We start from the raw sequence: 24018 nt of genomic DNA, 5'->3' as shown, positions 1-24018 counted from the left end.
TTTTTCACGTGGATTAGAATATGCATATGAAAATCACATGCAGATTAAGATATATTATAGTAAACTAGGCGTTGTAAACTCTATGGTTATTTCGGAGATTATTTTTTATAATATGCGTATGCGTTTTATAAATGTGAAAACTCAGGATGAAATCTAATCTACGTAAAGTTTTATACATGAGGAGGCCCCAGAAGTTATTGTTTTGTTTTAGCCTATAGGCTACTGGACATATTTTCCCACGAAAAGTATATGCGAGGACTTGAGTCTGACACTATGCCATAGGATTTTTATTTTTTCTATTCAGTGAACTAGCTGAATCGGTTAGCAAAATCATAATCTCTACAATGAACACGTTTCATAATAGGCATATTTAAAAACAAAGCACATAAGTGCAAACAGCTTAATGTTCCTGGCCAATAAAAATAGGTAGGTACATTAAATGATCAATTAACAATTTGACAGATTCCTGTCTGAAAAGATTTTAGAGCGCAATGCATGCATTGACAGTCGCTTAGCGATGACGTTGTGAACGTACAAATAGGCCGACAGATGGCAATGTTTATTTGTTTTACCCATAGGCTATGGTTTTAAATATTACCCTACATTTTAACTGATAAAATAAAGGACTTAAATATAGACGTTATCGTTACATTTTTTTAAATATAAATATCGCATAGCTATAATATTTTTGTTCTTTATTTGGTGCCTCACCAGCTCAGTGCAAGTCATTCAGGGGCAAAATAAACTGGTAGCTGCAGTTGTCAATCTTATCCGAGCGAGGGCGAGGGTGTGCGACCCGTGTTGCGACTTGTCAAGAAAGTTTTGGTCAACCTTGTAGCGCATAATGTCGGGGAGATCCTGTTCTTCAGCTGTCAGTTGAATTCTCAAGATCATTTGCGTGAAATCATGCTGTGCGTTCTGACCAGAACTGCGGTAAGTGCTGGTTAATCATAGTGTGCAATACATTAGCCAACAAACGCATTGACTTTAACAGTTAACAGTTAATTGTACGCCTGCCAAGTGTTATGCACCAATAGCCGTCACGCCCCATGTAGTTTTGATGCGCTGCGCGTTTGTTTTTATCCATCGTTTATTGTCTTGTCTTGGTCTGAAACATATTGTATGCATTTGTTGTCCGTCATTTTGTTGTTACGAGTAGCTTATTTAAAAACATGACGAATGAATTATGACATGTTGTGATGACCCACATAATTAGAGGACAAATCAGCAACAATGTCAGAGTTGTTGTCAAGAAAAACGGATGCCACTGCATGCACTTTGACAACGGGACATCGCCGATCAATATAATGAAATAGTCTGTTCAAACAAGGTTAACGTTAGTTAGGCTACGTGTTTGTAAACAGTGTGCAGAAAGGTCGTCGTGTAAGAGCACATGTTTTCAATACCATAACAGAATTAAGTCTCCCTTCATAACATTGTTGGAATAAAGCGATTTGTATTAGGAGACAGAATCTGCCAATGAATAAATTATTATTATTATTATTTATTTATTTGTCCTTTTAGGGGGATTTTATAAAACACACAGTGAATTTATAAGATACTTAAATTGAATGAATAAATTGCACAATATCTTGTTTGAGCACATATGACGCCTAGCTTGTAGAATATTAAAAGAATAACTAGTTTATTACTATTTTTAAGGGCCGTACACTGACATTTGGGCAGGTGCTCAAGCGAAAAATAAAGGGCACGGTACCCCTCTCTTAGGTATAATTAGCCTTATATAACAATTACACTACAGACTGTTGAACATCTTTAAATTATATTTATTTAAATAAATAAATATGTCCATTGTTGTCATTATGTTAATAGTAAATGAGCAAAATCAATGTGGTGCATTACTGACAGAAAATACTATTATTTATTATTACACTATTATTATTTATATGCATACTGCAATTACAGTTGCATGATGTTATGAAATTAGTGTTTAAATGTAACATTTTGAATATAGAAAAATGAAATTATACTTTTTTATATATGATAGGCCTATTTATGAAACTGAAACCGCCAGGTGGCAGAAGGGCTTAATAAGTGAGTCAAAGAGTCATTCATTTATTGATTCGTTCAAACCGGCTGATTCATTTTCAATTCATGAACAAAACACCGTTCTGTATGTTGCAGGCGCAGCTGTTCTGTTTTGTTTGTGAAAAAGAACAAAAAACATTCAAAATGGAGAATACTAGCTGTGTTTAAAATCTATTTAAATTAATATGAACTTATTTTTTATTGAACTGTATTAAAATTAATTTGCAATCGTGCTGATATTCGAGAAAGCAGCACTTTTGTTTGTGTAATAATATTGCTTAAATATATCATAATATAAAAATATAAAAGACAAAACAATACACAGGAACAGTTCATATCTTGAATTTAGCGGTTATTTTAATTAATTTGGGGGTATTTTCATTTTCGATCCTGTACAATGTTTACACGCCTTACACCAACGCCATACTCGCTTGTTGTTAAAGGGTTTGTTCTCCCAAACATTCACTGTAAAAAAAATTACATCCCCAAGTCAAAAATTTCAAGTGACCGATAACATCTCAATTTTTCAATTAGTCTGACGTATTATTTCTCATTGAGCCAATGTTAACAGACTATTGCAACAAGAATTTCACTTGGGCCAATTGAAAAATTTTGATGTTATCGGTCACTTGAAATCTTTGATTTGGGAGGGTTAGAAATTTTTTACAGTGTTTTAATTATCCCATAATTCACTCACCCTCAAGCCATCCTAGGTGTATATTACTTTTGTCTTTAAGCCAAACACAATCAGAGTTATATTAAACAATATCCTGGCTCTTCCTAGCTTTATAATGGGATTGAATGGTAAAAAAAAAATTGAAGCCCAAAAAAGTGCATCCATGCATCATAAAAGTAATCCATACGACTCCAGGGGGTTACTCCAGGGGGCCTTCTGAAGCAAAGCCATGCGTTTGTTGTGAGAAAAATATACATATTTGTAACTTTATAAACTATAATCACTGGCTTCCGCTAACGACCCCACGCAAGTCGAGTTCTGGCCGAGAGGGACCTCCAAGGCCTAAAATGAACACTCGCCAAGCGCCAAATGAGAGTAAAAGTCAGCGTTGTTGGCTAGTTTATGAAACAGTGTCAGTCGCCAGTTGGCCAGTAAATTTGTTTTTAACAATGCAATGTTGTGACATCATGAACATGAACAAATGTGAACGACGCTCTGTACAGTTGACAGTTCAATGCTTCATCATCACGAAAGTTTCAGCCTTTCGAATGTATGTTCAAGTGCTGGAACACGCAAAAAGGAATTTGTTACTCTTGCGCTGTGGGAAGTTTAACATCCGAAGTGCATGACCTGAAAGCCGCGTCTCTCAGACAGCGCTTAAAGTTGAGCTCTCTTTCATGCCTTCCTGCCTTTCAGTGGACAAATTCACTCAAAATTATGTCAAAAAACGCCTGTCTCGGCGAGTATCCTAAACGTATTCGGTTATGTCTTAAAGTGGTGGTATAATGCCCTTTTCACAAGATGTAAAATAAGTCTTTGATGTCCCCAGAGTGTGTATGTGAAGTTTTAGCTCAAAATACCCCACAGATATTTTTATATAGCATGTTAAAATGGTCACTATTTGAGCGTGAGCAAAAACGCACAGTTTTTGTGTCTGTCCCTTTAAATGCAAATGAGCTGCTGCTCTCTACATGGAGGGCAGAGCTACAACAGCTTGTGCCCTTTTACCTCACACACACATATGCACTGAAAATGTCTACAACTTTTAGCCTTTTATGTTCAAACCGGAGTCAGACAATGATGGAGAGACTCAATAAGAAGTGACAAAATGTAGAATGCAACTGGACATTTCAGAATGGTTAGTTGATGAATTTATGTAGCTTATGTGTAGTTATCTTCCAGTCATTGATTAGCATATTCTGTCATGATATTATTAAATTAGTTTCCGGGGGCGGGGTTTATTTACATTTTAGGGTTGGTGATGTCACTAACCCGGGAGGAATGTTGTGTAGTCCCTAACAGCCGTTTGTTGTCGTCCTTAAAGGGATACTCCACCGAAAAATGAAAATTCTGTCATCATATACTCACCCTCATGTTGTTTCAAACCTGTATGAATTTCTTTCTTTTGCTGAACAGAAAGGAAGATATCTAGAAGAATGTCAGTAACCAGACAGTTTTAGATACCATTGACCATTGAGATACCATTATACTATGGAAGTCAATGGTATCTAAAACTGTCTGGTTACTCACATTCTTCTAGATATCTTCCTTTCTGTTCAGTAGAAGAAATAAATTAATACAGGTTTGAAACAACATGAGGGTGAGTATATGATAACAGAATTTTCATTTTTCGGTGGAGTATCCCTTTAAAAAGCAATTTCTTTAAAAGCAAATATTTCCCTTTGCTTTGAACTTTGAGCATTGTAACTTTGCAGATGTTGTTTATGCTCAAACAGCAATATTACACACTAACTAAAGTTAGAAAAGTGAAATCAGAATCAACCACCCCTTTAAGTGAACACAAACACAAAACGCATGATCGTGCATGCATTCAGTCTTAAAGTGACAGCATCCTAACAAATCTGCTACTATCTGTATTTTTTATGTTAACCAAACAACAAAGGACAAAAAAAAACAAAAAAACACTCACTGCTCTTGAACTTTAAAAAGGATATAAACACAATGCATTGTTATTTAATTGATTAGCCTACTTTATTCAATTTCGCTACCTAAAAACTATTAGACCTGCCTGAAGTGAAGAGTACTGTTTATTCCACTTGTATGTATTGTATTGTATTTATTTGTGCTTTTGCTTTTAATTTGATTGTTTGTTCTTATTTTTATTACTGACTGTTTGTTTAATTGTCTTCAAAAATATAGGCTATTCAATTTATAGATAAGCTAGTAGTTTTAGCTGTGGTATCAAATTGGAATAGACAGAGGAATGTGAAATTTCACTGGTTTCTAAAATTGTGATGTCATAACTGAAGGGCAGGTGCCTGACTAGTTAGAAAATATTATGTTATAATGTTAAAAATTAAGATAAAAATTAAGTTCTACATTTATTAATTTTTTGTAAAAATAGAAAAAGTGTATACATTTTTTAGTCTCACTTTTACAGAGTCCATGTTGCATGTCTTATTAAAACAATTCAATGTTCATAATCATCTGTATTTTTAGGCAAGGACGGCCCTGGTGAAACCCTGCCGACTACCGACTCCAGTGTCGGTTGTTCAAATTTCTGACCGGACACTGGTCCATCAGGAGAGTCTGCCGAAGCTGCCCGTTCCGCCACTGAAGCAGACCTGCGCGCGGTATATGGCATCGCTCGAGCCGTTGATCTCCGAAGAGGAGATGGCGCACACGCAGCAGCTCATGAAGGAGTTCCTCCAGCCCGGTGGCGTAGGAGAGAGACTGCAGAAGAGCCTCGAGCGCCGGGCACGCAAAACCGAAAACTGGGTGCGCTGGTGTGCCGTAAATCATTCTAACTGTATAATCACATATTTTTTTAATCATTTACTAGCTATAATAATTTACTTTTAGCACTTTACTAAATACTTTTGATTTTGATTTTAATACCACACATAACATATTCTTAGTGTGTATATATCCAAGTGTGTTGAGAAATCACACTACTAAAAATCTGTATTATCTGTAAACAGCAAAAATGGTTTTGGAATGATAACTTGGTAAAAACAGGATCCAATGCCAAAAACAGTACAATAACCACTGACAAAGTTATTTACTTTAGTACTTTTATTTTGCGTGTGTAATAAACCTTCAAATACTCCAAATGTTTCAATTATTCCCTTTGTATGATCCAGCTCTCTGACTGGTGGATGCAGTCAGCCTACCTGGACTCTCGAATGCCTGTGGCGATGTACACAAGCCCAGGGGTCGTTTTACCCAAAATGCACTTCCAAGACCGCCAGGGACAAATGAGGTGGGTGGCGACAGTTACTTTAATGTGGGCAATGAGACACAACTGAGCAAATTTAATTATTGAAAACTAAAGTGTATTTGAAATATATAACGATTTATAACACATTTTAAATACACTACTATTCAAAAGTTTAGGGTCTGTAAGATTTAAAAAATAATACATTTTATTCAGCCAGGATTGACTGATCAAAAATGATTGTAAAAAATTTTACATCACCATTTCCAGTTTTCAACACTGATAATAATAAAAAAATGTTTCTTGAGCACCAAATTAGCATATTAGAATGATTACTGAAGGATCATGAGTACTCTGACTGGAGTAATGGCTGCTGAAAATGCAGCTTTGTCATCACAGGAATAAATTACATTTTAAAATATATTCAAATAGAAAACAGTTATTTTACATTTTTTACTGTATTTCTGTCAAATAAAAGCAGCCTTGGTCAGCGTGAGAGACTACATCTTCGTCTTCAAAGACATTCTAAATTGTACCGACCCCAAACTTTTGAACTGCAGTGTATATTTATTATTAATTAGTTGAAATTTTAATCCAAATTGACTAATACAGTAGCAACCTTCACAAGGAACGTCCGACTTGATCAGGATGGGATTATTGCTCAAGAGCACAATGATGATAGTTCATGATAGTTCCAGGTTCAAAGCCTCATCAGCCCAGAGCATGTATGTGGATATATTCTTAAACAGCAGAGAGAATTGGGTTGGTTTTAGAGTGGACTTTAGTTTTGGGGTTTTAAGTTTCACATCGACCTTTACACAGAGTTCTAGCTTTGCTTGGCTATTTTTGGCATATGTGCCACTCCTGGCATTGGACTGTTTTTTCAAAGGGATGTGCACTTTAGATTCGGCCGTGTTCCACTTTTAGATTTACCCCTTATATCTTTGCAATCAACACTTATAGTGACATTTCATATAAAGGCAGATACCTTAAAAGTATGTTTAGTGTGTAGTGTCAGGTTATATAAAACTATCATGAGAAATAAACACTACATGTGGTATTTGTATATTTACATAACCGTGTTGTACTCTGCTACATGATATCTATAGTCTGCTCTTTATCTATAGTCTGCTCTTTTTTATTTTTTTTATTTTTTTTATTAAGCTGACAGTCTTCAGTGAAAATGAAAACTGTTTGTTATTTAAAATGTCTCTTTGAGAAATCAGTCTTTTTGACCTGTGTGCCTGTTTTTCCAAAAGTGTCATAGTATGTTTTCAGCTGTTCAGATTTAGCAATTCCAGCATTCTCTTTTATAGATTCGCTGCTAAACTCATTGCTGGTGTTTTGGATTTCAAAAGTATGATTGATAGGTGAGTTATTTTATAATTTTCTGAAGCAATTGGAAAATGTCCAAATGTATTAGTTTGTTTTAATCAACATTCTTTACTGTGTCATAGTCAAACATTGCCTGTGGAATATCTGGGTGGAAAGCCTTTGTGCATGGACCAGTATTACCAGGTGCTGTCTTCATGTCGGATCCCTGGACCCAAGAGGGACACTGTGGTGAACCATGCAATTGGAAAGAACCCTCCTACGCACATCACAGTGGTCCACAACTTTCAGGTACTTTGCCACACTTTCAAGCTTCTTTAAAAAAACATTAAAGAGGACCTGTTTTGCTTTTTTACATTTTCTTTTTTATTTAAATTTGTAATGTTGCTGTTTGATCATAAAAAAGGTCTGCAAAGTTACAAAGCAAAAAGTTTACTCCAAAGAGAGTTATTCTTTATATCAGTAATCACTGTTTCTGAACTCTCTGATCGTAGTCTTGAGTTTTCTTTTGGAAACGTACATGCCGCAATATTCCTCATTTAAATAATTCCCGCCCAAGCCATTTGTTAAATAAAGGGGATAAGGCCTGGTTGAGTTGCGTTAGTAGTGTGTTGTCGCCATGTCCAAGAGACACTGTTTTTTCAAAGCGGTTTACCAATCAAAACACACTGACCACTCAGAGCACATTGCACTTTTCGTAGAAGTGAATATGTGTAAAAAATAATGTGATTGTGATTATACAATAATAAATTACAACATGAATGATTAAAATAAACGAAAATACTACCAACATAAAACGTGCACTTTCTTAAAGCATTCTTAATCTTCTTAAACAAGCCCTAATTTTTCACTGCACGCTCGCTCTCATATGTCACAGCTGGTTGCAAAATAAAGATGAATGCAGGATCTAAACGCAAGCATTATCGTGTTTATTTAACATCGAACTCAGGAAACATGAAACCAGAACAGAACAACTCAACATAATGCGATGAGAACTGACCAAGAACTGAAGGAAACACAGGGTTTAAATACACCGAACAAACCAATCAACCAAATGGACAACAGGTGTAAATTATAATCAGACAATGAATAACCAAGGAAACTAGCACAGGAAACTGAACAAAACCCCATGCAGAACCCACCCATACATACAAAGAACACAAACACAGATTATCCCTTACAGTATCCCCCCCGATCAAAGAGGCGCGACCTTACTCCTCATTATCTATACAAAAAAGTCCAACAGAGGCAGATGGGAGACCGTTTAGGTGGAGGGATGCAGAGTCCCCGTGTCCCCGTGGGAAAGGGGCCAAGGCGGAGACAAAGACGGGAGGAGACAGGGGGGAACCCCTAGCAGGAGGGCCAGGATGCTGGCCCACGGCGGAGTCATGGTAGAGGCTTAGCAGCAGGAATCAGGGAGCCGACAGACCAAGATGGAGCTGGCCAGGGTGGAGCCGGAGGACTGGAGGAACCGGGAGACACCAAAGGTCTTGGAGGGCAGGGAGGTCCACAGTGACAAGCAACTGAGGAGGAGCCAGGACTGAGGACTGAGGACTGAGGCAAAGGCAGAGTGACCGAGGATCAAGGCAGAACTGGAGGGAAGGAGGAACCCGCCGAAGCCGAAGGGCTGGACAGACCGAGGTCGAGTGAGTCACAAGTCGACACTCCAGGACTTGACTGGTGAACACAAAGCCCAAGGCAAATCCAGGCGGGGAAACGGAGCCAGCATGGGAGAAGCTGAAGGACTGAGATGAGACGGTGCAGGTAGGACTGAAGGAGTGGGCAGTGCAGGCAGGGGTTTCACTGACAGTTCACAGAGTGGGAGGCAGGGTGGTAACACAGACTCGATATTAGATGGTAAACAGGTTCAGTGCAGGGTGACAAAATGGGCAGGATATACTCACTCTCCCACAGTAGTGGGAGTACTACCTCACCTCATCCCCTCGAACTCCATCAAAATTCCGTCAGGTACTGATGTTGTAGCCGGCTCACTCACCTGATCCTTGCACAATCCTTGGCTCAGTTTCTTTCCTCACTGGCAGTGGTATCATACGTTGTGGGCTCTGGCTCCACGTCTGCGGTGGGCTCAGGCGCATCTATCACCGGGGTTAGTGGCTGCGACTGGCACACTCTTTTCCTCCTCGCTCTGGCAGATGGTGAAGGGGGAACCGTGGTGGAGGAGTACCCATTCCACGTACTCCATAAAGGTCCCTAGAGGTCTGTCTCCAGTCAAGCGCACTCTTGTCTCAGCATTCAAGCTGGATCAGAAAATCACACACAGGCAGTCGTCATCATAGTGGACATTGTAAAGGTCCAAAAATGCCTGTGTGTGCCTCTCTAGGGACTGGTTATCCTGCAAGGAGGAGGAGGATATGCAGCTATTTATCTGCCGCTGGATCCCTAAAGGTCAGTTCTTCTGTCACAGCTATCAGACCAATGACCAGATTTGTCTCCATACTGGCGTGCTGAATCCAATCTTCAATAACCAAGGAAACTAACACCGGAAACTCAACTAAACATGCAAAACCTACCCATGCATACAAAGATCACAGAAACACAGACTATTCCTTATATCATAGACATGTGACACGGGCCAGCAAAATATGCCTGGGTTGTTTTGACGTAAACACAAGAAAAAATATAGAAAACATATGAGATTGTATTTATATCATTTTAATATTGATATTTTTTAAAGGAACTGATATCAAATAATTCGTTTGTGAGTAATCATGAAAATCTGTTCTAGTAGACCCCATAGACATACTGTAGTGTTCAGTATTTTTTTTATGAGTTTTTATTTTTGACAAATTAATCGTTTTTCAATTTTGAGCTTTGGGTTTGAAGCTTTGGTATTTGCCAGTGACATTTAAAGTCGATTTTGTTTGTAGGTGATATCCAGTGGGACACAATGAATAAAGATAAATATGTTTTCTTTCCATTTCTCTCTCTATCTCACATACTGTCTGTTTCTCTGTATTCCTCAGTTCTTTGTTCTGGATGTGTACAACAGTGATGGTTCACCACTGACTGTAGATCAGATCTATGTTCAGCTGGAAAAGATCTGGAACACTTCTCTTCAGACCAATAAAGAGCCAGTTGGCATCCTGACTTCCAACCACCGTAACACCTGGGGCAAGGCCTACAACAACCTGATCAAGGGTGAGTTGAATGGAAAGTAACATTTGATAGAGCCTTTGTATGTCAATGGGAACAGACTAGGCAAAAGAGTCATATTTCTTGCAGATTTTTTTTAATATAAAAACTTATTTAGTTATAAAAAAAAAAAGATCTCGGTAAGATATCACTGTTAATAAAATTTAAAATTCATATAATTATTTAAAATGCCAAATAATCCTATTTATTAATACATGTATAAATAATCTTAACATGCTATTTATTCAAAATACATTTTAAAGTATTTTTCTTTTTCTCAAATTTGCATAATTTACACAACTCAAATTCCAAATAGGATTGTGCCATTCTGAATAGCCAGTGAACCCTGCTTCATTTTTTTTTCCACTTTAGAGCTCACATTAATTATTCAGTAGTGGGCATTATGTTGGTGGACATGGTGTTTATTTTTCCTGTGCACACCTGTGTGCCACTCATATTTACACTGTTTCAGACAAGACAAATAAGGATTCAGTGCGGGCAATCCAGAAGAGCATCTTCACAGTGTGTCTTGATGCTCCAAAGCCACAGGTGTCAGATGAGATGTACCATAACAAGGTGGCTGCTCAAATGCTCCATGGCGGAGGCAGTCGCTGGAACAGTGGAAACCGCTGGTTTGACAAAACGCTGCAGGTTACTATCATGCATTTATATCTGTCCACAAAGCTCAAAGAGAAGATATGAATCCAGATGTATTGAGATATTCTTCTTTTTGCACTCTCTTCTGTTTCCCACAGTTCATAATTGGGGAGGACGGATCGTGTGGACTCACCTATGAACATGCTGCAGTTGAGGGACCTCCCATTGTTTTCCTGGTGGACCATGTTGTTGACTATATGTAAGGATATGACATCATATAATTCTCCATTGGATTTTTGAAAGGAATTTTTCGACAAGAAATATATACTACTGTTCAAAAGTGTGGGGTTGGTACGATTTTTTTAATGAAAGAAGTCTCTTCTGCTCACCAAGGCTGCCTTTATTTGAACAAAAATAATAGTAATATTGCAAAATATTATTACAATTTAAAATAACTGTTTTCTATTTGAATATATTTTAAAATGTAATTCATTCCTGTGATGGCAAAGCTGAATTTTCAGCATCATTACTCCAGTCTTCAGTGTCACATGATCCTTCAGAAATCATTCTTCTATTATGCTGATTTGCTGCTCTCGAAACATTTATTTTTTACGATCAATGTTGAAAACAGCTTCATATTTTTGTGGAAACTGTGATACATTTTTTTTTTTTTATACTTAGAAAATTGAAAAGAACAGTATTTATTTAAAATAGAAATCTTTTGTAACATTATTGACCACAACCGTTTAAATGGTATGTAAATATATTAACCAACAGATATGCACTGATACTGATAAGCTGGTAATTATTTTCACAGATCACAGCTAAATGACTAATATTAACATTTTACTCTGCTCTGCATCACAACATTATAACAGTATTAAAATAGATGTTCAAATGAGATTTGCTAAAGATTGCATTTAACAGTGTTGTTAACATTGTTATTAAAGATGAAAAAAACTTTAACTAAGTATTATATGATGGCAGTGGTAATCTATAAACAAGGAAATGAGCATGCACAATCAAATATCAAATATCGGCCAGTACCAATAAATAAAAAATTCTCTAATATTGGCCTCTAACCAACAGGATTGTGCATCCCTAAACACAAGGCACCGAATAGGTTTGATCATGTTGAGTTTATGCTTTTTTTGTGAAAAAGTATTAGTGTTCAAAAAGTTTATAGATGATATGTTATGCAACATTTATGTAACAGGAGGAGAAATGAGATGGTACGAACTCCCATGATTCCACTACCTATGCCACTAAAGCTTCGATTCAACATCACGCCAGAAATCAAGAAGGACATTGAGAAAGCCAAACAGAACATGAACATGTAAGGACATTTCAAACTGATATAATGGGCTTTGAATCAGTACCTGTAATAAATGAATATTAAATCATATACTTCCTTTATCCTCTTATATTCTGTGTATAGAATGGTGCATGAACTGGATGTTCGAGTGCTAAACTTCTCACACTATGGAAGAAAATTCCTGAGGTCTTATAAATTGAGTCCTGACGCATTCATCCAAATGGCTCTGCAGTTGGCATACTACAGGTAAGTTTGACACCCTAGTGCTGAATATTTGGTCTCTGACCAACGGTCTCTAAAAATCCCAGAAAACCTGTAGTCCTTCAGATAGTATTTTGTTTTTACATTCCAATGGCTTCTCTCACTTCATTTCCTAGGTTGCATGCATGCCATTTATGCCACATTTCTTCTTGTCAGCATCTTTAAAGGTCAAGTATGTAATTTTTTTATGTTCAAATCCTTTCTATAAGTCAGTCATTTGTAGGGTTGCGTTTAAGTTTAGGTCCTTTTTAATGCCTTTTCCCTGCTAACTTCCCTCCGTCTCATTCACTCGAATGTACTGGCGGAACACTTGCAATGGGTTTAAATGGAACGCCGTAAGCCCTTGATCACTTTTGGGCAAATTAAGTGCGAAGCACTGCGAGTTGCTGTTGTGATGTTATGATCATGTTGCTTTGTGGTCTACGGAGCTGCCAGAAGTGAACATATGAGAAGACTCGCTCCCTCTGTGAAAATCGAGGGGTCGAGGGTCTGTCCAAATAAACATCCCTCGTCCACTTGACGAAGATGAACGCAGCTTCTGGCTCAGGTATAAGTATCTCGATAGCCAAAGGGGGTGTGGAAACAACATTTTGGCAATTCTGTTTAGTGCAACTAGTGGCATACTGTATAAATTACATACTTTACCTTTAAAACATGCATTCTGGAAGTGGAGAGTTGCAGAAATTGACCAAAGGGGATACGACATGCAGTTTCCATGTGATTGAAAACTGGTTTCCTCCCAACATTTGTATGCTTTCACACAATAATTAATTGCATGTGGATAAATTAAAGTGTGGCAGGGTCTTTTTGTGTCTTTGTGGTCTTCAGTACTCAAAGGCCTGGTTTCTCACACAGGGCTTAGATTAAGCCAGGATTAGGCTTTAGTTCAATTATGGCATTTAAGTAGCTTTTATAAACATGCCTTAGAAAAAACATTACTGGTGTGCATCTTGAGACAAAACAATGGCACTGACATATTTTAAGATATGTCAATGCAAGGTTGCTTTCAGTTAAAACAGCTCAAACATGTATTTTAGTTTGGGACTAGGCTTGAGCCTTGTCTGTGAAACCGTGGAAAAAGTGCTAACTGACAATTAATACTAGGTGTTCTTGGAAATCATTTATGTACCCATAACCACGCCAGTCCACTGATGATTGATCTCGTTCCTGTGTTAGGATGTATCAGATGTGCTGTCCGACTTACGAGAGCGCCTCCTTGCGCATGTTTAAACTGGGCAGAACGGAAGCCATTCGATCCACCACCACGGAATCGCTCCAGTTCACACAAGCCATGGATGATCCGTCAAAAAACGTACGAGTTTACATTTTAGTATCATTTTCGTTTGTCACTCTCGATTAAGTTAATTTTCCATGTTATTATTGTTTCGTTTTCACATTTGCAGAATGCTGAGAAAGCAGCACTGCTCGAAAAGGCAATCAAAGTCCACAGAGAGCACACACACATGGTGAGCGTCATATGATCTTTAAACATTTAAACATGTTTGTCATGTTATCAAGAATTCTCAATAAATATGATCTAAATTCATTTAAAAAAATTGTATTGATGCTGTTACAATTTTGCCTATCTTTTTGCCTCCTGATCTCAGTTTTTGTTTCCTTTGTAATCAGGCCATCCATGGGCAGGCTATAGAGAGGCACATCCTGGGTTTAAAGATGGTGGCCATTGAGGATCTGACGTCTTTACCTGAGATCTTCATGGACACATCATTCGCTGTGTCTTCACATTTTAATCTCTTCACGAGTCAGGTTTGTGGCTGCTTAATAACAATCTGTACTCAGAGTTTTGCTATTTATGGGAATTAGACTGGAATTTATTCACTCTTATGCTATCTCATAATTGGACTTTCTTCGACGTTTTGAATAATATCTTAAATCTTTAAATAAAATGAAAATCAGATATCAAGTTCAAAAATGACAAAAAACATCATAAAAGAACCATAAATCCACAAAGTCAATGATACAATGATAGTCAGGGACCCCCTGCAATTCTTTTTTTTGGTATTTGAAGAGCGTGTTAGTTATGTGCTCCTATAGGCGGGTCCACAACACACGTACACTCTGCTTATTACACACACAGGACGCAGCAGTACACAAACTAGCAAAATATTAGGGTAATATTAAATATTAGGATAAAAGGATTACAATGTAAAATATCTTTGTGTACACAATATTAATATGGCAGAATCCAGCTTGTCTCGTAGATGGTCTGCTTGCGCACTTTAACCTCGCGCACGTGGAGACGCGTTCAGTCTTTCCACCTGCAAATTCCCCATGTAAATAGCGAATAGCGAAATAGCGAATCAACTGGCTTTTAAAGGGAATGGGAGATGAGACTCTGGTTGGTTTATTTCACATTACGCCCAAAACACACCCATTACTCATTAAGAGAATAGGGACAACCCTTTTAGACCATTTTTCCTGTCGTTAAACTAGCAAAAGTGGATTTGGACATGCCCTAAGTGAAATTGCACCCCTGCGCTTTAGACCATGCGCTTAGATTGTTAAAATAGGGCCCTTAGACTTATATATGTAAATGACCTCTGTTATTATTAGTTAACCTCTTTGTATGTGAAATAAGAGCAATGATTTCTTATGTCTTGTGGGTTTGCATAGCTGGCCTGCTTTACATTGTGACAGGTTCACAAAACATATTGAATGTGTCTCTCAAATGGGTAACACCATGTCCTAACCAGATGCATTGCCAGGGCAGGGCAGGGCCCTTCCATGTCTAAAAAAATATTTCTGTGCTGCACAACTGAGACCAATAGTTTGGTTGGTTTGGGAATATTCCTCTACAAGGGACAATTGTAGATGAAAATCTAATCAAAAACAAAAGAGAAAATCAATGGATTAAGTTAACTCAGAAAATTTGGCACGAGATTATTAAGGAGTATAAAATAAAGGATTGTGTGAAAATATTGAAATGGAGTACATATGACTCCGAGTTTAAAGCAAATACATTAGACACTCGTTTCAAACTGTGGTCTAAGAAAGGGATTACAGGCTATTGTTCAATAATGGATAAAGGACAATTATTAGATTTTCAGTCCTTGAAAGAAAGATTCAATTTAGAATCTAAGGACTTCTTCAGATATCTTCAATTGCGACAACATTTCTATCAGAAAATGTAAAAAAGTGCCTGACGAAGATCCAAATAAGATTGCTTTAGTTAAATTAAACAGCGTATAATGCTCAACCAATGGGGAAGACTATTACTAAATTACAGTATATAAAGCATTGACAGATTTACAAGGAGATTCATCTCTATGTGTTAAGGAGAGATGGGAGAAGGAAAGCAGTTTGGTAATAACAACTGAGGATTAGGAAAAAATATGCAAACAACAATGGGCAACTTCCCGCTCCCTATACTGGAGAAATATTATCCGTTTTATTACTCCAAATTTTTTTTATAAAAATTACGTAGCGCAAATTGCTTGGAGACAGTGTGGTTCTCAGGATGCCAACCACTTTCACATATTTGGGGATTGCTCTAACATCAGATGTTTTTGGAAAGATATACACAGTATACTAGAAAAGATTCTAGGCACCTCAATTGCTTGCAGTTTAGACACTTTATTTAGGCATTGTGCCGATGGTCTCTGGGAGAGGAGGAACAAATACATGTTTAGAATAATTCTTGCATCAAGCAAAAAGGCAATAACCAGATGCTAGTATAAACCTAATCCCCCACAAATACAGGATCGAATTGGTGTTTTAAAAGGTATTTTCAATATGGAGAGAATTACATTTTATGTGAATTTTCAGAAGGATTTGTTTGTCGATTTCTGGTCTAAATGGATTGAATATATAACTCCTATTTTTTTTTGAGTGATGCGATTACCTCCCCCTTCCTTAGTAAATAGTTTCTTTGTTAAATCTGAAGAAAACTGTAAAGAGATACTTTGAGATGTTTTGTATTTTGATACTGTCATACTGGAAAATTCCATCCTCTCACCTTATATAGTGTAACTCGCACTCTTAGACAAGAATGTAGAAAAGCTGAACGGAAGTGGAAGAGAGATAAACTTCAAGTTTCCTCTGAGATATTGAAAAATTCTTTGGCTAACTATCAGAAAGTAGTAAAAGAGGAAAAAATGAAATTTTACTCTAAGGTAATTTCAGATAATGCAAATCGGCCTAAAGTACTATTTGACACAATTGATTCTATTTTAAACCCCTCAAGGAATGCTATGAGAGATGCCACACAAGAGACTTGTGAAGATTTTTTATTGTTTTTTACTTAGAAAAATTTAGAAGATCAGAAGTGAAATAGTACCTGTACATTCCTGTTCATTAATTAATCCTGCGCTGTCTAATATTTTTTCTAACTTTGATCCAGTTTCACCAGCGCAGCTGGCAGATATTGTCTCTAAAATGAACGGAGGTAGCTGCAGACTGGATGTTCTACCTACTCATCTTCTTAAAGATGTTTTTCCTACTGTGAGTTCTAGCCTAACAGCTATAATTAACAGTTCTTTAATGAACGGAGTGGTACCTAACAGTTTTAAACATGCAATTCTTCATCCCTTGTTAAAAAAACCTAACTTGGATCATACAGTATATCACAACTATAGGCCAATTTCTAAATTGCCTGTTATTTCGAAAATTTTAGAGAAAGTGGTCTATTCACAGCTATATTCATATCTGAATACTTATAATATTTTAGATACATTCCAGTCAGGTTTTAGGACCTGTCATAGTACAGAATCGGCACTGCTCAAGGTTACTAATGATATATTATTATCATTGGACTCCGGATCACATGTTGTTCTGGTTTTATTGGATCTGAGTGCTGCCTTTGACACAATAGATCATGAAATTCTTCTTAATCGTCTGGAGTGTTGGGTTGGTGTGCAGGGTATAGCTCTTCAGTGGTTTGCTTCATATTTAAAAGGCAGGACAGTTGCTGTGAGTCTGGGAGACTTTTCTTCCACATTGGCCCCTTTAGTTTGTGGTGTCCCCCAGGGGTCGATTTTGGGACCGTTGCTGTTTTCGCTCTACATGCTTCCTTTAAGCAGTGTATTTCGAAAGTATAGCATTTCATATCATTGCTATGCAGACGATCTTCAATTCTACTTTCCTGTGAGGCTAGATAAAACGTGTTCGTTGGACAAAGCACAGGAATGTTACAGTGACATTAAACTCTGGTTATCTAGCAGCTTTCTCCAATTAAATGAGAGTAAAACTGAGGTTTTGATTGTAGGCTCTCCCGTCTCATCTAGCTTTCCTGATCATTTGGGTTATTTATCCCTAAAGAATGTGAATCATGTAAAGAGTTTAGGGGTAATCATGGATTCATCACTTAACTTTAAGAAACAGATTGGTGCCGTTGTCAAAGGAAGCTTTTTTAACCTGAGATCAATTGCTAAAGTAAAGCATTTTTTATTCAGTAAGGATTTAGAAATTGTAGTTCATTCTTTTATTACATCTAAGCTTGATTACTGCAATTCTTTATCGGTCTCCCCCAGACTCTGCTTGTCCGCTTACAGCTAGTGCAGAATGCAGCGGCAAGGCTTTTAACGGGGGTGCGAAAGAGAGAACATATTACTTCGGTACTGCAATCCCTACATTGGCTTCCGGTCAAATTTAGGATTGATTTTAAAATTCTCTTGTTTGTTTACAAGGCATTGTCAGGCCTTGCCCCCCAGTACATCAGTGATCTTATAGTTCCTTTCTCTCCTTTTAGAGTTCTCAGGTCCTCCGATCAACGACTTTTAAAGGTACCTCGTTGTAATTTAAAATCAAAAGGAGATTGTGCTTTTTCCGTGGTAGGTCCCAAACTCTGGAATAGTCTCCCATTCCATGTGAGGTCAGCTCCATCGATTACAACTTTTAAGTCTTATTTAAAAACGTATTTATTTTCTTTAGCTTTTGTTTTGTTGTATGACTTTTATGTTATTATCTTGTAAAGCACTTTGGGGCAACGTCTGTTGTTTAAAAATTGTGCTATATAAATAAAGTTGCTTGCTTGCTATATTTCACCAGGCTTGTTTTTTATTTATTTTTGTTGCTGTACCTTTAAGACTTCTATATGCAAATGACCTCTGTTATTATTAGTTAACCTCTTTGCATGTGAAATGAGTAGCAATGATTTCTTATGTCTTGTGGTAAATGGTAAATGGACTGCATTTATATAGCGCTTTCACAGACCCAATGGCCACCAAAGCGCTTTACAATATTGCCTCACATTCACCCATTCACTCACTCATTCATACACCGACGGCGGTGTCAGCCATGCAAGGCGATCCAGCTCGTCGGGAGCAGCTGGGGTTAGGTGTCTTGCTCAAGGATTGTGGGTTTGCATAGCTGGCCTGCTTTACATTGTGTCAGGTTCACAAAACAATCCTGAATGTCCTAGCCAGATGCGTCGATAGTGGGACGAAAGGTACTGACTATTGTAGGGGCCACGGGATTTTAAGGGGGCCCACAGCAACAACCTGCACGGGGCCCCGGATTCCCCAGCTATGGCAATAAAGAGCTAATAATCAGTTATCTGGCCATAAGATTCCAGCGACAAGCAATATGGCTGTCCACACCAGAGATGTCACGACTACGAAACGTGAAAAAAAAAATCTAAATCACAGCCAATCAGAAGAGCATGTGGGCGGGCTCTCTCTGCAAGCACACTGCACTCGGAATGAAATTGATAAGCACATAAGCAAATTTATAAATATTATCCATTGTCGCTTTCAGAATGGCTAAAAAGGTCTTACAAATGATTTTAAAACTCACAATAAATTCTTTTAACATTAAATAAAGCACATAATCAGAACCTGAGGTTATCACTGTCAAACTTTGTATGTTGTTCCAGCCGTGACATCACAGAAATAGAAACTGTTTCTAAAATATAATCTATAATCTATATAATATAACACTTGGCAGGATCACATGACAAGAACAGGGGATCACATGACAGACATGAAACAAGAACATGAAACAAAACCAAAACGTGACACCGTCACTCGTCGCATATCGTTGTCGTGGCTGATTAGGACAGAATGTCTGATTAACATGAAGTGAGATTGCTACAAATAATCTTTAGCCGCTCGTAACATTGGGATCCTTCAGAAAGGTTATTATTGAGTATTAACCCTCAGCCAGGATCAGCACAATGCTTAGTACACTGCTCAGTACACTCAGTTATTTTCTTCTAGATCTGCTGTACAGCCGAAACAAACTTTGTTGCATTATTTTTCCTGTTATCACTGTAAAGCAGCTTTGAAACAATCAGTATTGTAAAAAGCGCTATATAAATAGAAGTGACTTGACTTGACTCAACTTACCAGAATGACAAATCATTCTGCCATGTTGGTGCCCTTTGATATAGTTTACACTTAACAGATACATAAATCTAACAGGGTTGCAGTAATGCTTCCCTGAGGACACTTCTGTGCTTTGAATAAATATCTTTCAGCTCTAGTCAAAGAAAGGATTGTTTTGGGAACTGTGTTTACAACTGTATTGGAACTAGAGGTATCGCAATATACTGGTAATGATGATAACTCTGATATTTCAAAAATAAAATACTGATATAATGCAATACTACAAACATTTAATTATTGTTAATAATTCAGTGGCAATAGCTAGATGGCAGTAATTTGGTTGACACTCTTAGTAAGTTGTGGAGGTATTTCACCTTAACGCTAGTTGACACCCGTCATGAAATGGAAAAAGGAAGACAAATATGGCTGAAGACAGTGGCTGAATACAAATATCCTTACTTCCCTACTATGTAGTAGGTAGAAATATCCGGATGACTTCTGGTGAGATTCTTAAGTGTGCATCCAGTGGACACTTTACTATACCATGAAGCCATGGGAGAGGAGTCGTGAATGAAGTGACGCCACTGATTCGAAACAAGATACTCTATACCCACAGACAAAAAAGTTAGATGTGACAGCCCTAATTAGTACTTGCTCTTCCTAACACTTAATTTGTGGTGTTATGGGAAGTATATCTGAAATGTACTTAATCGATCTCATCGATCTCAAGGGACAGTTCACCTAAAATAGAAATTCTGTAATTTACTCACCTGTATGACTTTCTTTCATCTGCGGAACATTTGGAAAATTGTTTCAGTGTTTTTATTTGTCAGTACAATAAAACTCAATGGAAACCAATGCTGTTTCAAAACGAAAGAACATTGTTCAAAATATCTTACACAGAATGTGTTTTTCCATTCCACTGTGCTACTTTTCCATTGTTTTTCAATGTAAATACACGCTAGACGGACGTCTTTAACCGTTGCGCTTGCGTCTTTTGCAGCGTCTTACTCTCAAGTTAAAGGGGTCAATTATTTTGTGTGTTTGGTTTAATGCAATGTGTTGACGCGGTTTTAGGTTAAAAAAAGTCATTTTACACATACTGTACATTATTGTTGCTCCTCTATGCCCCGCCTTTCTGAAACGCGTCGATTTTTACAAAGCTCAGTGTTCTGAAAAGCACGGTGTGCTCTGATTGGCCTGCAATCCAGTGCATTGTGATTGGCCCAAAAACCTTAAGCGTGTGACGGACATGTACATGTGTACAAATGAAATGTGTTTGGAACATCAGCTCCCAAAGCAATAATGACAGGTGATAATGTCGGGACTGCCTTATCAATTCGAGCCCGAATCTGAACCAGAAAATGCAGATGACCAAGCTGATCGATCAACTTTGCTAGCGCAACTGGACCAGATCTTATCAGATTGGTAAGGTTTTATTTCATTGGGGACATAATTACTGATTATAATGACTTCTACTGTCTTTAAAGGTGAACTAAGTAACTTTTTTTACCTTAACTGAACAGTCGGAGTCATTGGAATGGTTATATTACTTATTTCGGGTTGAATGGTGGTCGTTTCGCACCCCCCGGTGCCCGTGAGCGGAAAATACGCACTTGCAACTTTGAGCCGGCGGGCCGCCGGCCGCTGCGTCAGGAGGTCTCGCGTGATATCAGGTCTCGCGATGTAAACAATTGCTTTACGGCCAAAAGAAATCTGCTAAAATGCTGTCATTATTGCGCTCCCTCACGCTGTCCGAACCCGAATGAAGAAGACGTTTTAAAGAACGTCCCATCTGCTTTGATGTCGTTGATCTATAGCCTCTGGTGTCTGAGAATCACCAACGAGTTTTTACAACAGTGTTGTCAAATATCTATTCCGAAGCTGTGGGGGGAGCTCTAGAGAGAAACCTGCAGCAAAAAGAGAGAATACAGCGAAGAAATCCCGAAGCTACTGAGTGCTGCTTTAAACGTCGCACCACGCTACGGGTGTGAGAACACTATGGAAACATAAAACTATGTCTGCATTTGTGATCATAGAAACGACAAACAAGCGTTACTCTATACTGCTCAAAACTCGCATTTGAATAGTCATTAGCAAATTCTTAAAATATGGAAACTTTTACAAAGAATATCTCTTTAGGTTTGACACTTTGAGCTTTGTAACTCTGCAGATCTTATACATGTACAAACAGCTACATAACACTAAAGAAAAAGGAAAACAAGAAATCGAATCATATGACCCCTTTAAAAGTTCAGCTTTTAAAAAACAAGTCTCTAGACCTTGAGGGTTTTTTTCTTCGTTCCACTGACCTACATTTTTGACAGCAAAAAAACAGTGCCCCTTATGCTGTTTGGGGGTACTGTCCCTTTAAGAGCTTTAATGTTTTGTAAATCTATCTTATTGTGAAATGTAGCATTTTCATTTAAGCTGTGGTTGTATTATTTTCAGGTTGGATCAAAGACAGACTGTGTTATGTGTTTTGGACCCATGGTTCCTGATGGTTACGGTGTCTGCTACAACCCCATGGATGACCATTTCAACTTTGCAGTGACAGCCTTCAATAGCTGTGAAGAAACCAATGCTACTAAACTGTCCAGGTTTCTAGAGGATGCTCTTCTGGACATGAAGACTCTTCTGGAGCAGGTGTCTAAGGCCTAGTGAGTGACGACACTTCTTTAATGGCAAAAGAAACTCTCACAGAAGTCCTGAAACCTTTTCAGACTGGAGGCTTTTCCCACTGTCAGTGTCATTAAACTGGCATGTATTATTGGCTCATATTATTGGCTCATATTGATATTCCATATGAGCGTGATGTGTGTGATTTCTTTTTTTTCTTTTTTCATTATGCAAAAACTATAAGTAACTAAGAAAACCATTATTAGGGTGATTCCATTCAATATGTAAGCATTGTGACTATGTGGTGCTTTTAAAACTTTGATCTGTTTGAGCAAAGCAACATTGACTCAATGGCTAATGGAAATCGGGAAACCTGTTTCAAAACAGTCTTTATTTTTGCAGTATATTTGAATGATGCTAATGGCACAGAAATTACACACTTCACTATTCAGGGAAGTGACTATGGATTAAGAGGCTGCTACAAACAGGGACGGAGACATGTTCATTCTGGTTTTACAGTTTCAATTGTAAAAACTGTATGTTTGGGAAGGCTGTTGATGTTGTCCAGTTCATATCATGTAAAGGCCAAAGTATAGTTACATTATTTTTATTTTTTTTCGTACGCTAGTATATTTGTACAGTGTGCGTGAAGTAAATTTCATCATTATATTACAATCAAAACACTTACTAAAAAAAGGTTATATATAGATTAGATACAGATATTTTATGTTTGCATGTCATGTGACCATTAATCAAAATCAGCGAACCATGAAAAAAACAGTTTTGTTAAATTATTGAGATGTTTACTTCAAATCTCAGGGGGTATTTCAAGTAAATATTTGAGGTCTAAGGAGTTCGGCTCGTAAAAAAGTTTGGGAAGCTCTGAAATGGAATACTTTGAATGACTATGTGTTTGTCTGTACACATATGCTAAGTGTAGGCATAAAAAAAACAAATATACCTTGGGCTTTAAGGAGGTTCATGCTAGTTTCACAATTGCTAAGTACGACTGTTATTCATTACCAAAACTCTCATAGCCACAGCCTGTTCTAAATCAAAATATCAGAAAATACATTTTATGATTGTTATTTATTTCTTTGTGCTTTTAGATTAGGAGTAGATTTGGCACACATTATTGCCAGCAGATTAACTCATGTTCATTACAATAAATATACAGAAGCACTGATATATAAACAGTAAATTGTATTATTTTGGTTTTAAATGATATGACAAAACAAGACAGAAAACTTCAGATTATATCTTTGATAAAACGTTAATAAATCCTCCTGTTCTGATTCTGGTGTGCTAAACTGGCTAAATTATGGTTGTTAAATGTTCCAAGGCTCTTTATGGACTATAAACCCTCTTACAAACTACACTGGTTCTTCTTCAGAAGGGTCAATGTACGAATACTCGGCCCTGAACATTCCCTTGATTTGCTGATACTCCCCGTGGAATTCCACTTCAGCCCTGCTTCCCGAGGAGCTCCACAGGAAGAGCTGTGTCCCTCTGAATATGGTCGTCTTTAAGGCATCCACATCACGAATCTGGATAA

At 37.5% G+C, this 24018-nt stretch overlaps 2 protein-coding genes across 2 annotated transcripts in view; one reads left to right on the top strand and one right to left on the bottom strand.

Annotated features, from left to right (window-relative positions):
* Nucleotides 1-541: 541 nt before the first annotated feature.
* Nucleotides 542-23758, top strand: LOC309512254 (carnitine O-acetyltransferase). The gene is made up of 14 exons (XM_082187744.1): nt 542-933; nt 5186-5464; nt 5830-5948; nt 7220-7273; nt 7361-7526; nt 10220-10394; nt 10861-11039; nt 11144-11244; nt 12202-12321; nt 12424-12546; nt 13738-13873; nt 13965-14027; nt 14191-14328; nt 22296-23758. Exons 1-14 carry the CDS (start codon nt 907-909, stop codon nt 22503-22505), a joined length of 1890 nt encoding a protein of 629 aa, XP_082043870.1. The 5' UTR covers nt 542-906; the 3' UTR covers nt 22506-23758.
* Nucleotides 22826-24018, bottom strand: part of adamts13 (ADAM metallopeptidase with thrombospondin type 1 motif, 13) — a 31092-nt gene continuing 29899 nt past the window's right edge. The window contains exon 31 of the mRNA XM_082187721.1: nt 22826-24010. Within this exon, the coding sequence (XP_082043847.1) occupies nt 23837-24010 (174 nt within the window). The 3' untranslated portion in view covers nt 22826-23836. The remainder of the gene's footprint in view (nt 24011-24018) is intronic.

Source organism: Leuciscus leuciscus, assembly GCF_965113295.1.
Source record: "Leuciscus leuciscus genome assembly, chromosome: 13".
Lineage (NCBI taxonomy): Eukaryota > Metazoa > Chordata > Actinopteri > Cypriniformes > Leuciscidae > Leuciscus > Leuciscus leuciscus.
This window is presented reverse-complemented; position numbering and strand designations above follow the sequence as displayed.

Excerpts from the sequence above, each read along its gene's own strand:
- LOC309512254 (XM_082187744.1), top strand. The coding sequence starts at position 907 with ATGCTGTGCGTTCTGACCAGAACTGCG. Across the intron at positions 10,395-10,860 it reads CTACAACAACCTGATCAAGG|ACAAGACAAATAAGGATTCA; the intron begins GTGAGTTGAATG and ends ACACTGTTTCAG. Across the intron at positions 13,874-13,964 it reads TGGATGATCCGTCAAAAAAC|AATGCTGAGAAAGCAGCACT; the intron begins GTACGAGTTTAC and ends TCACATTTGCAG.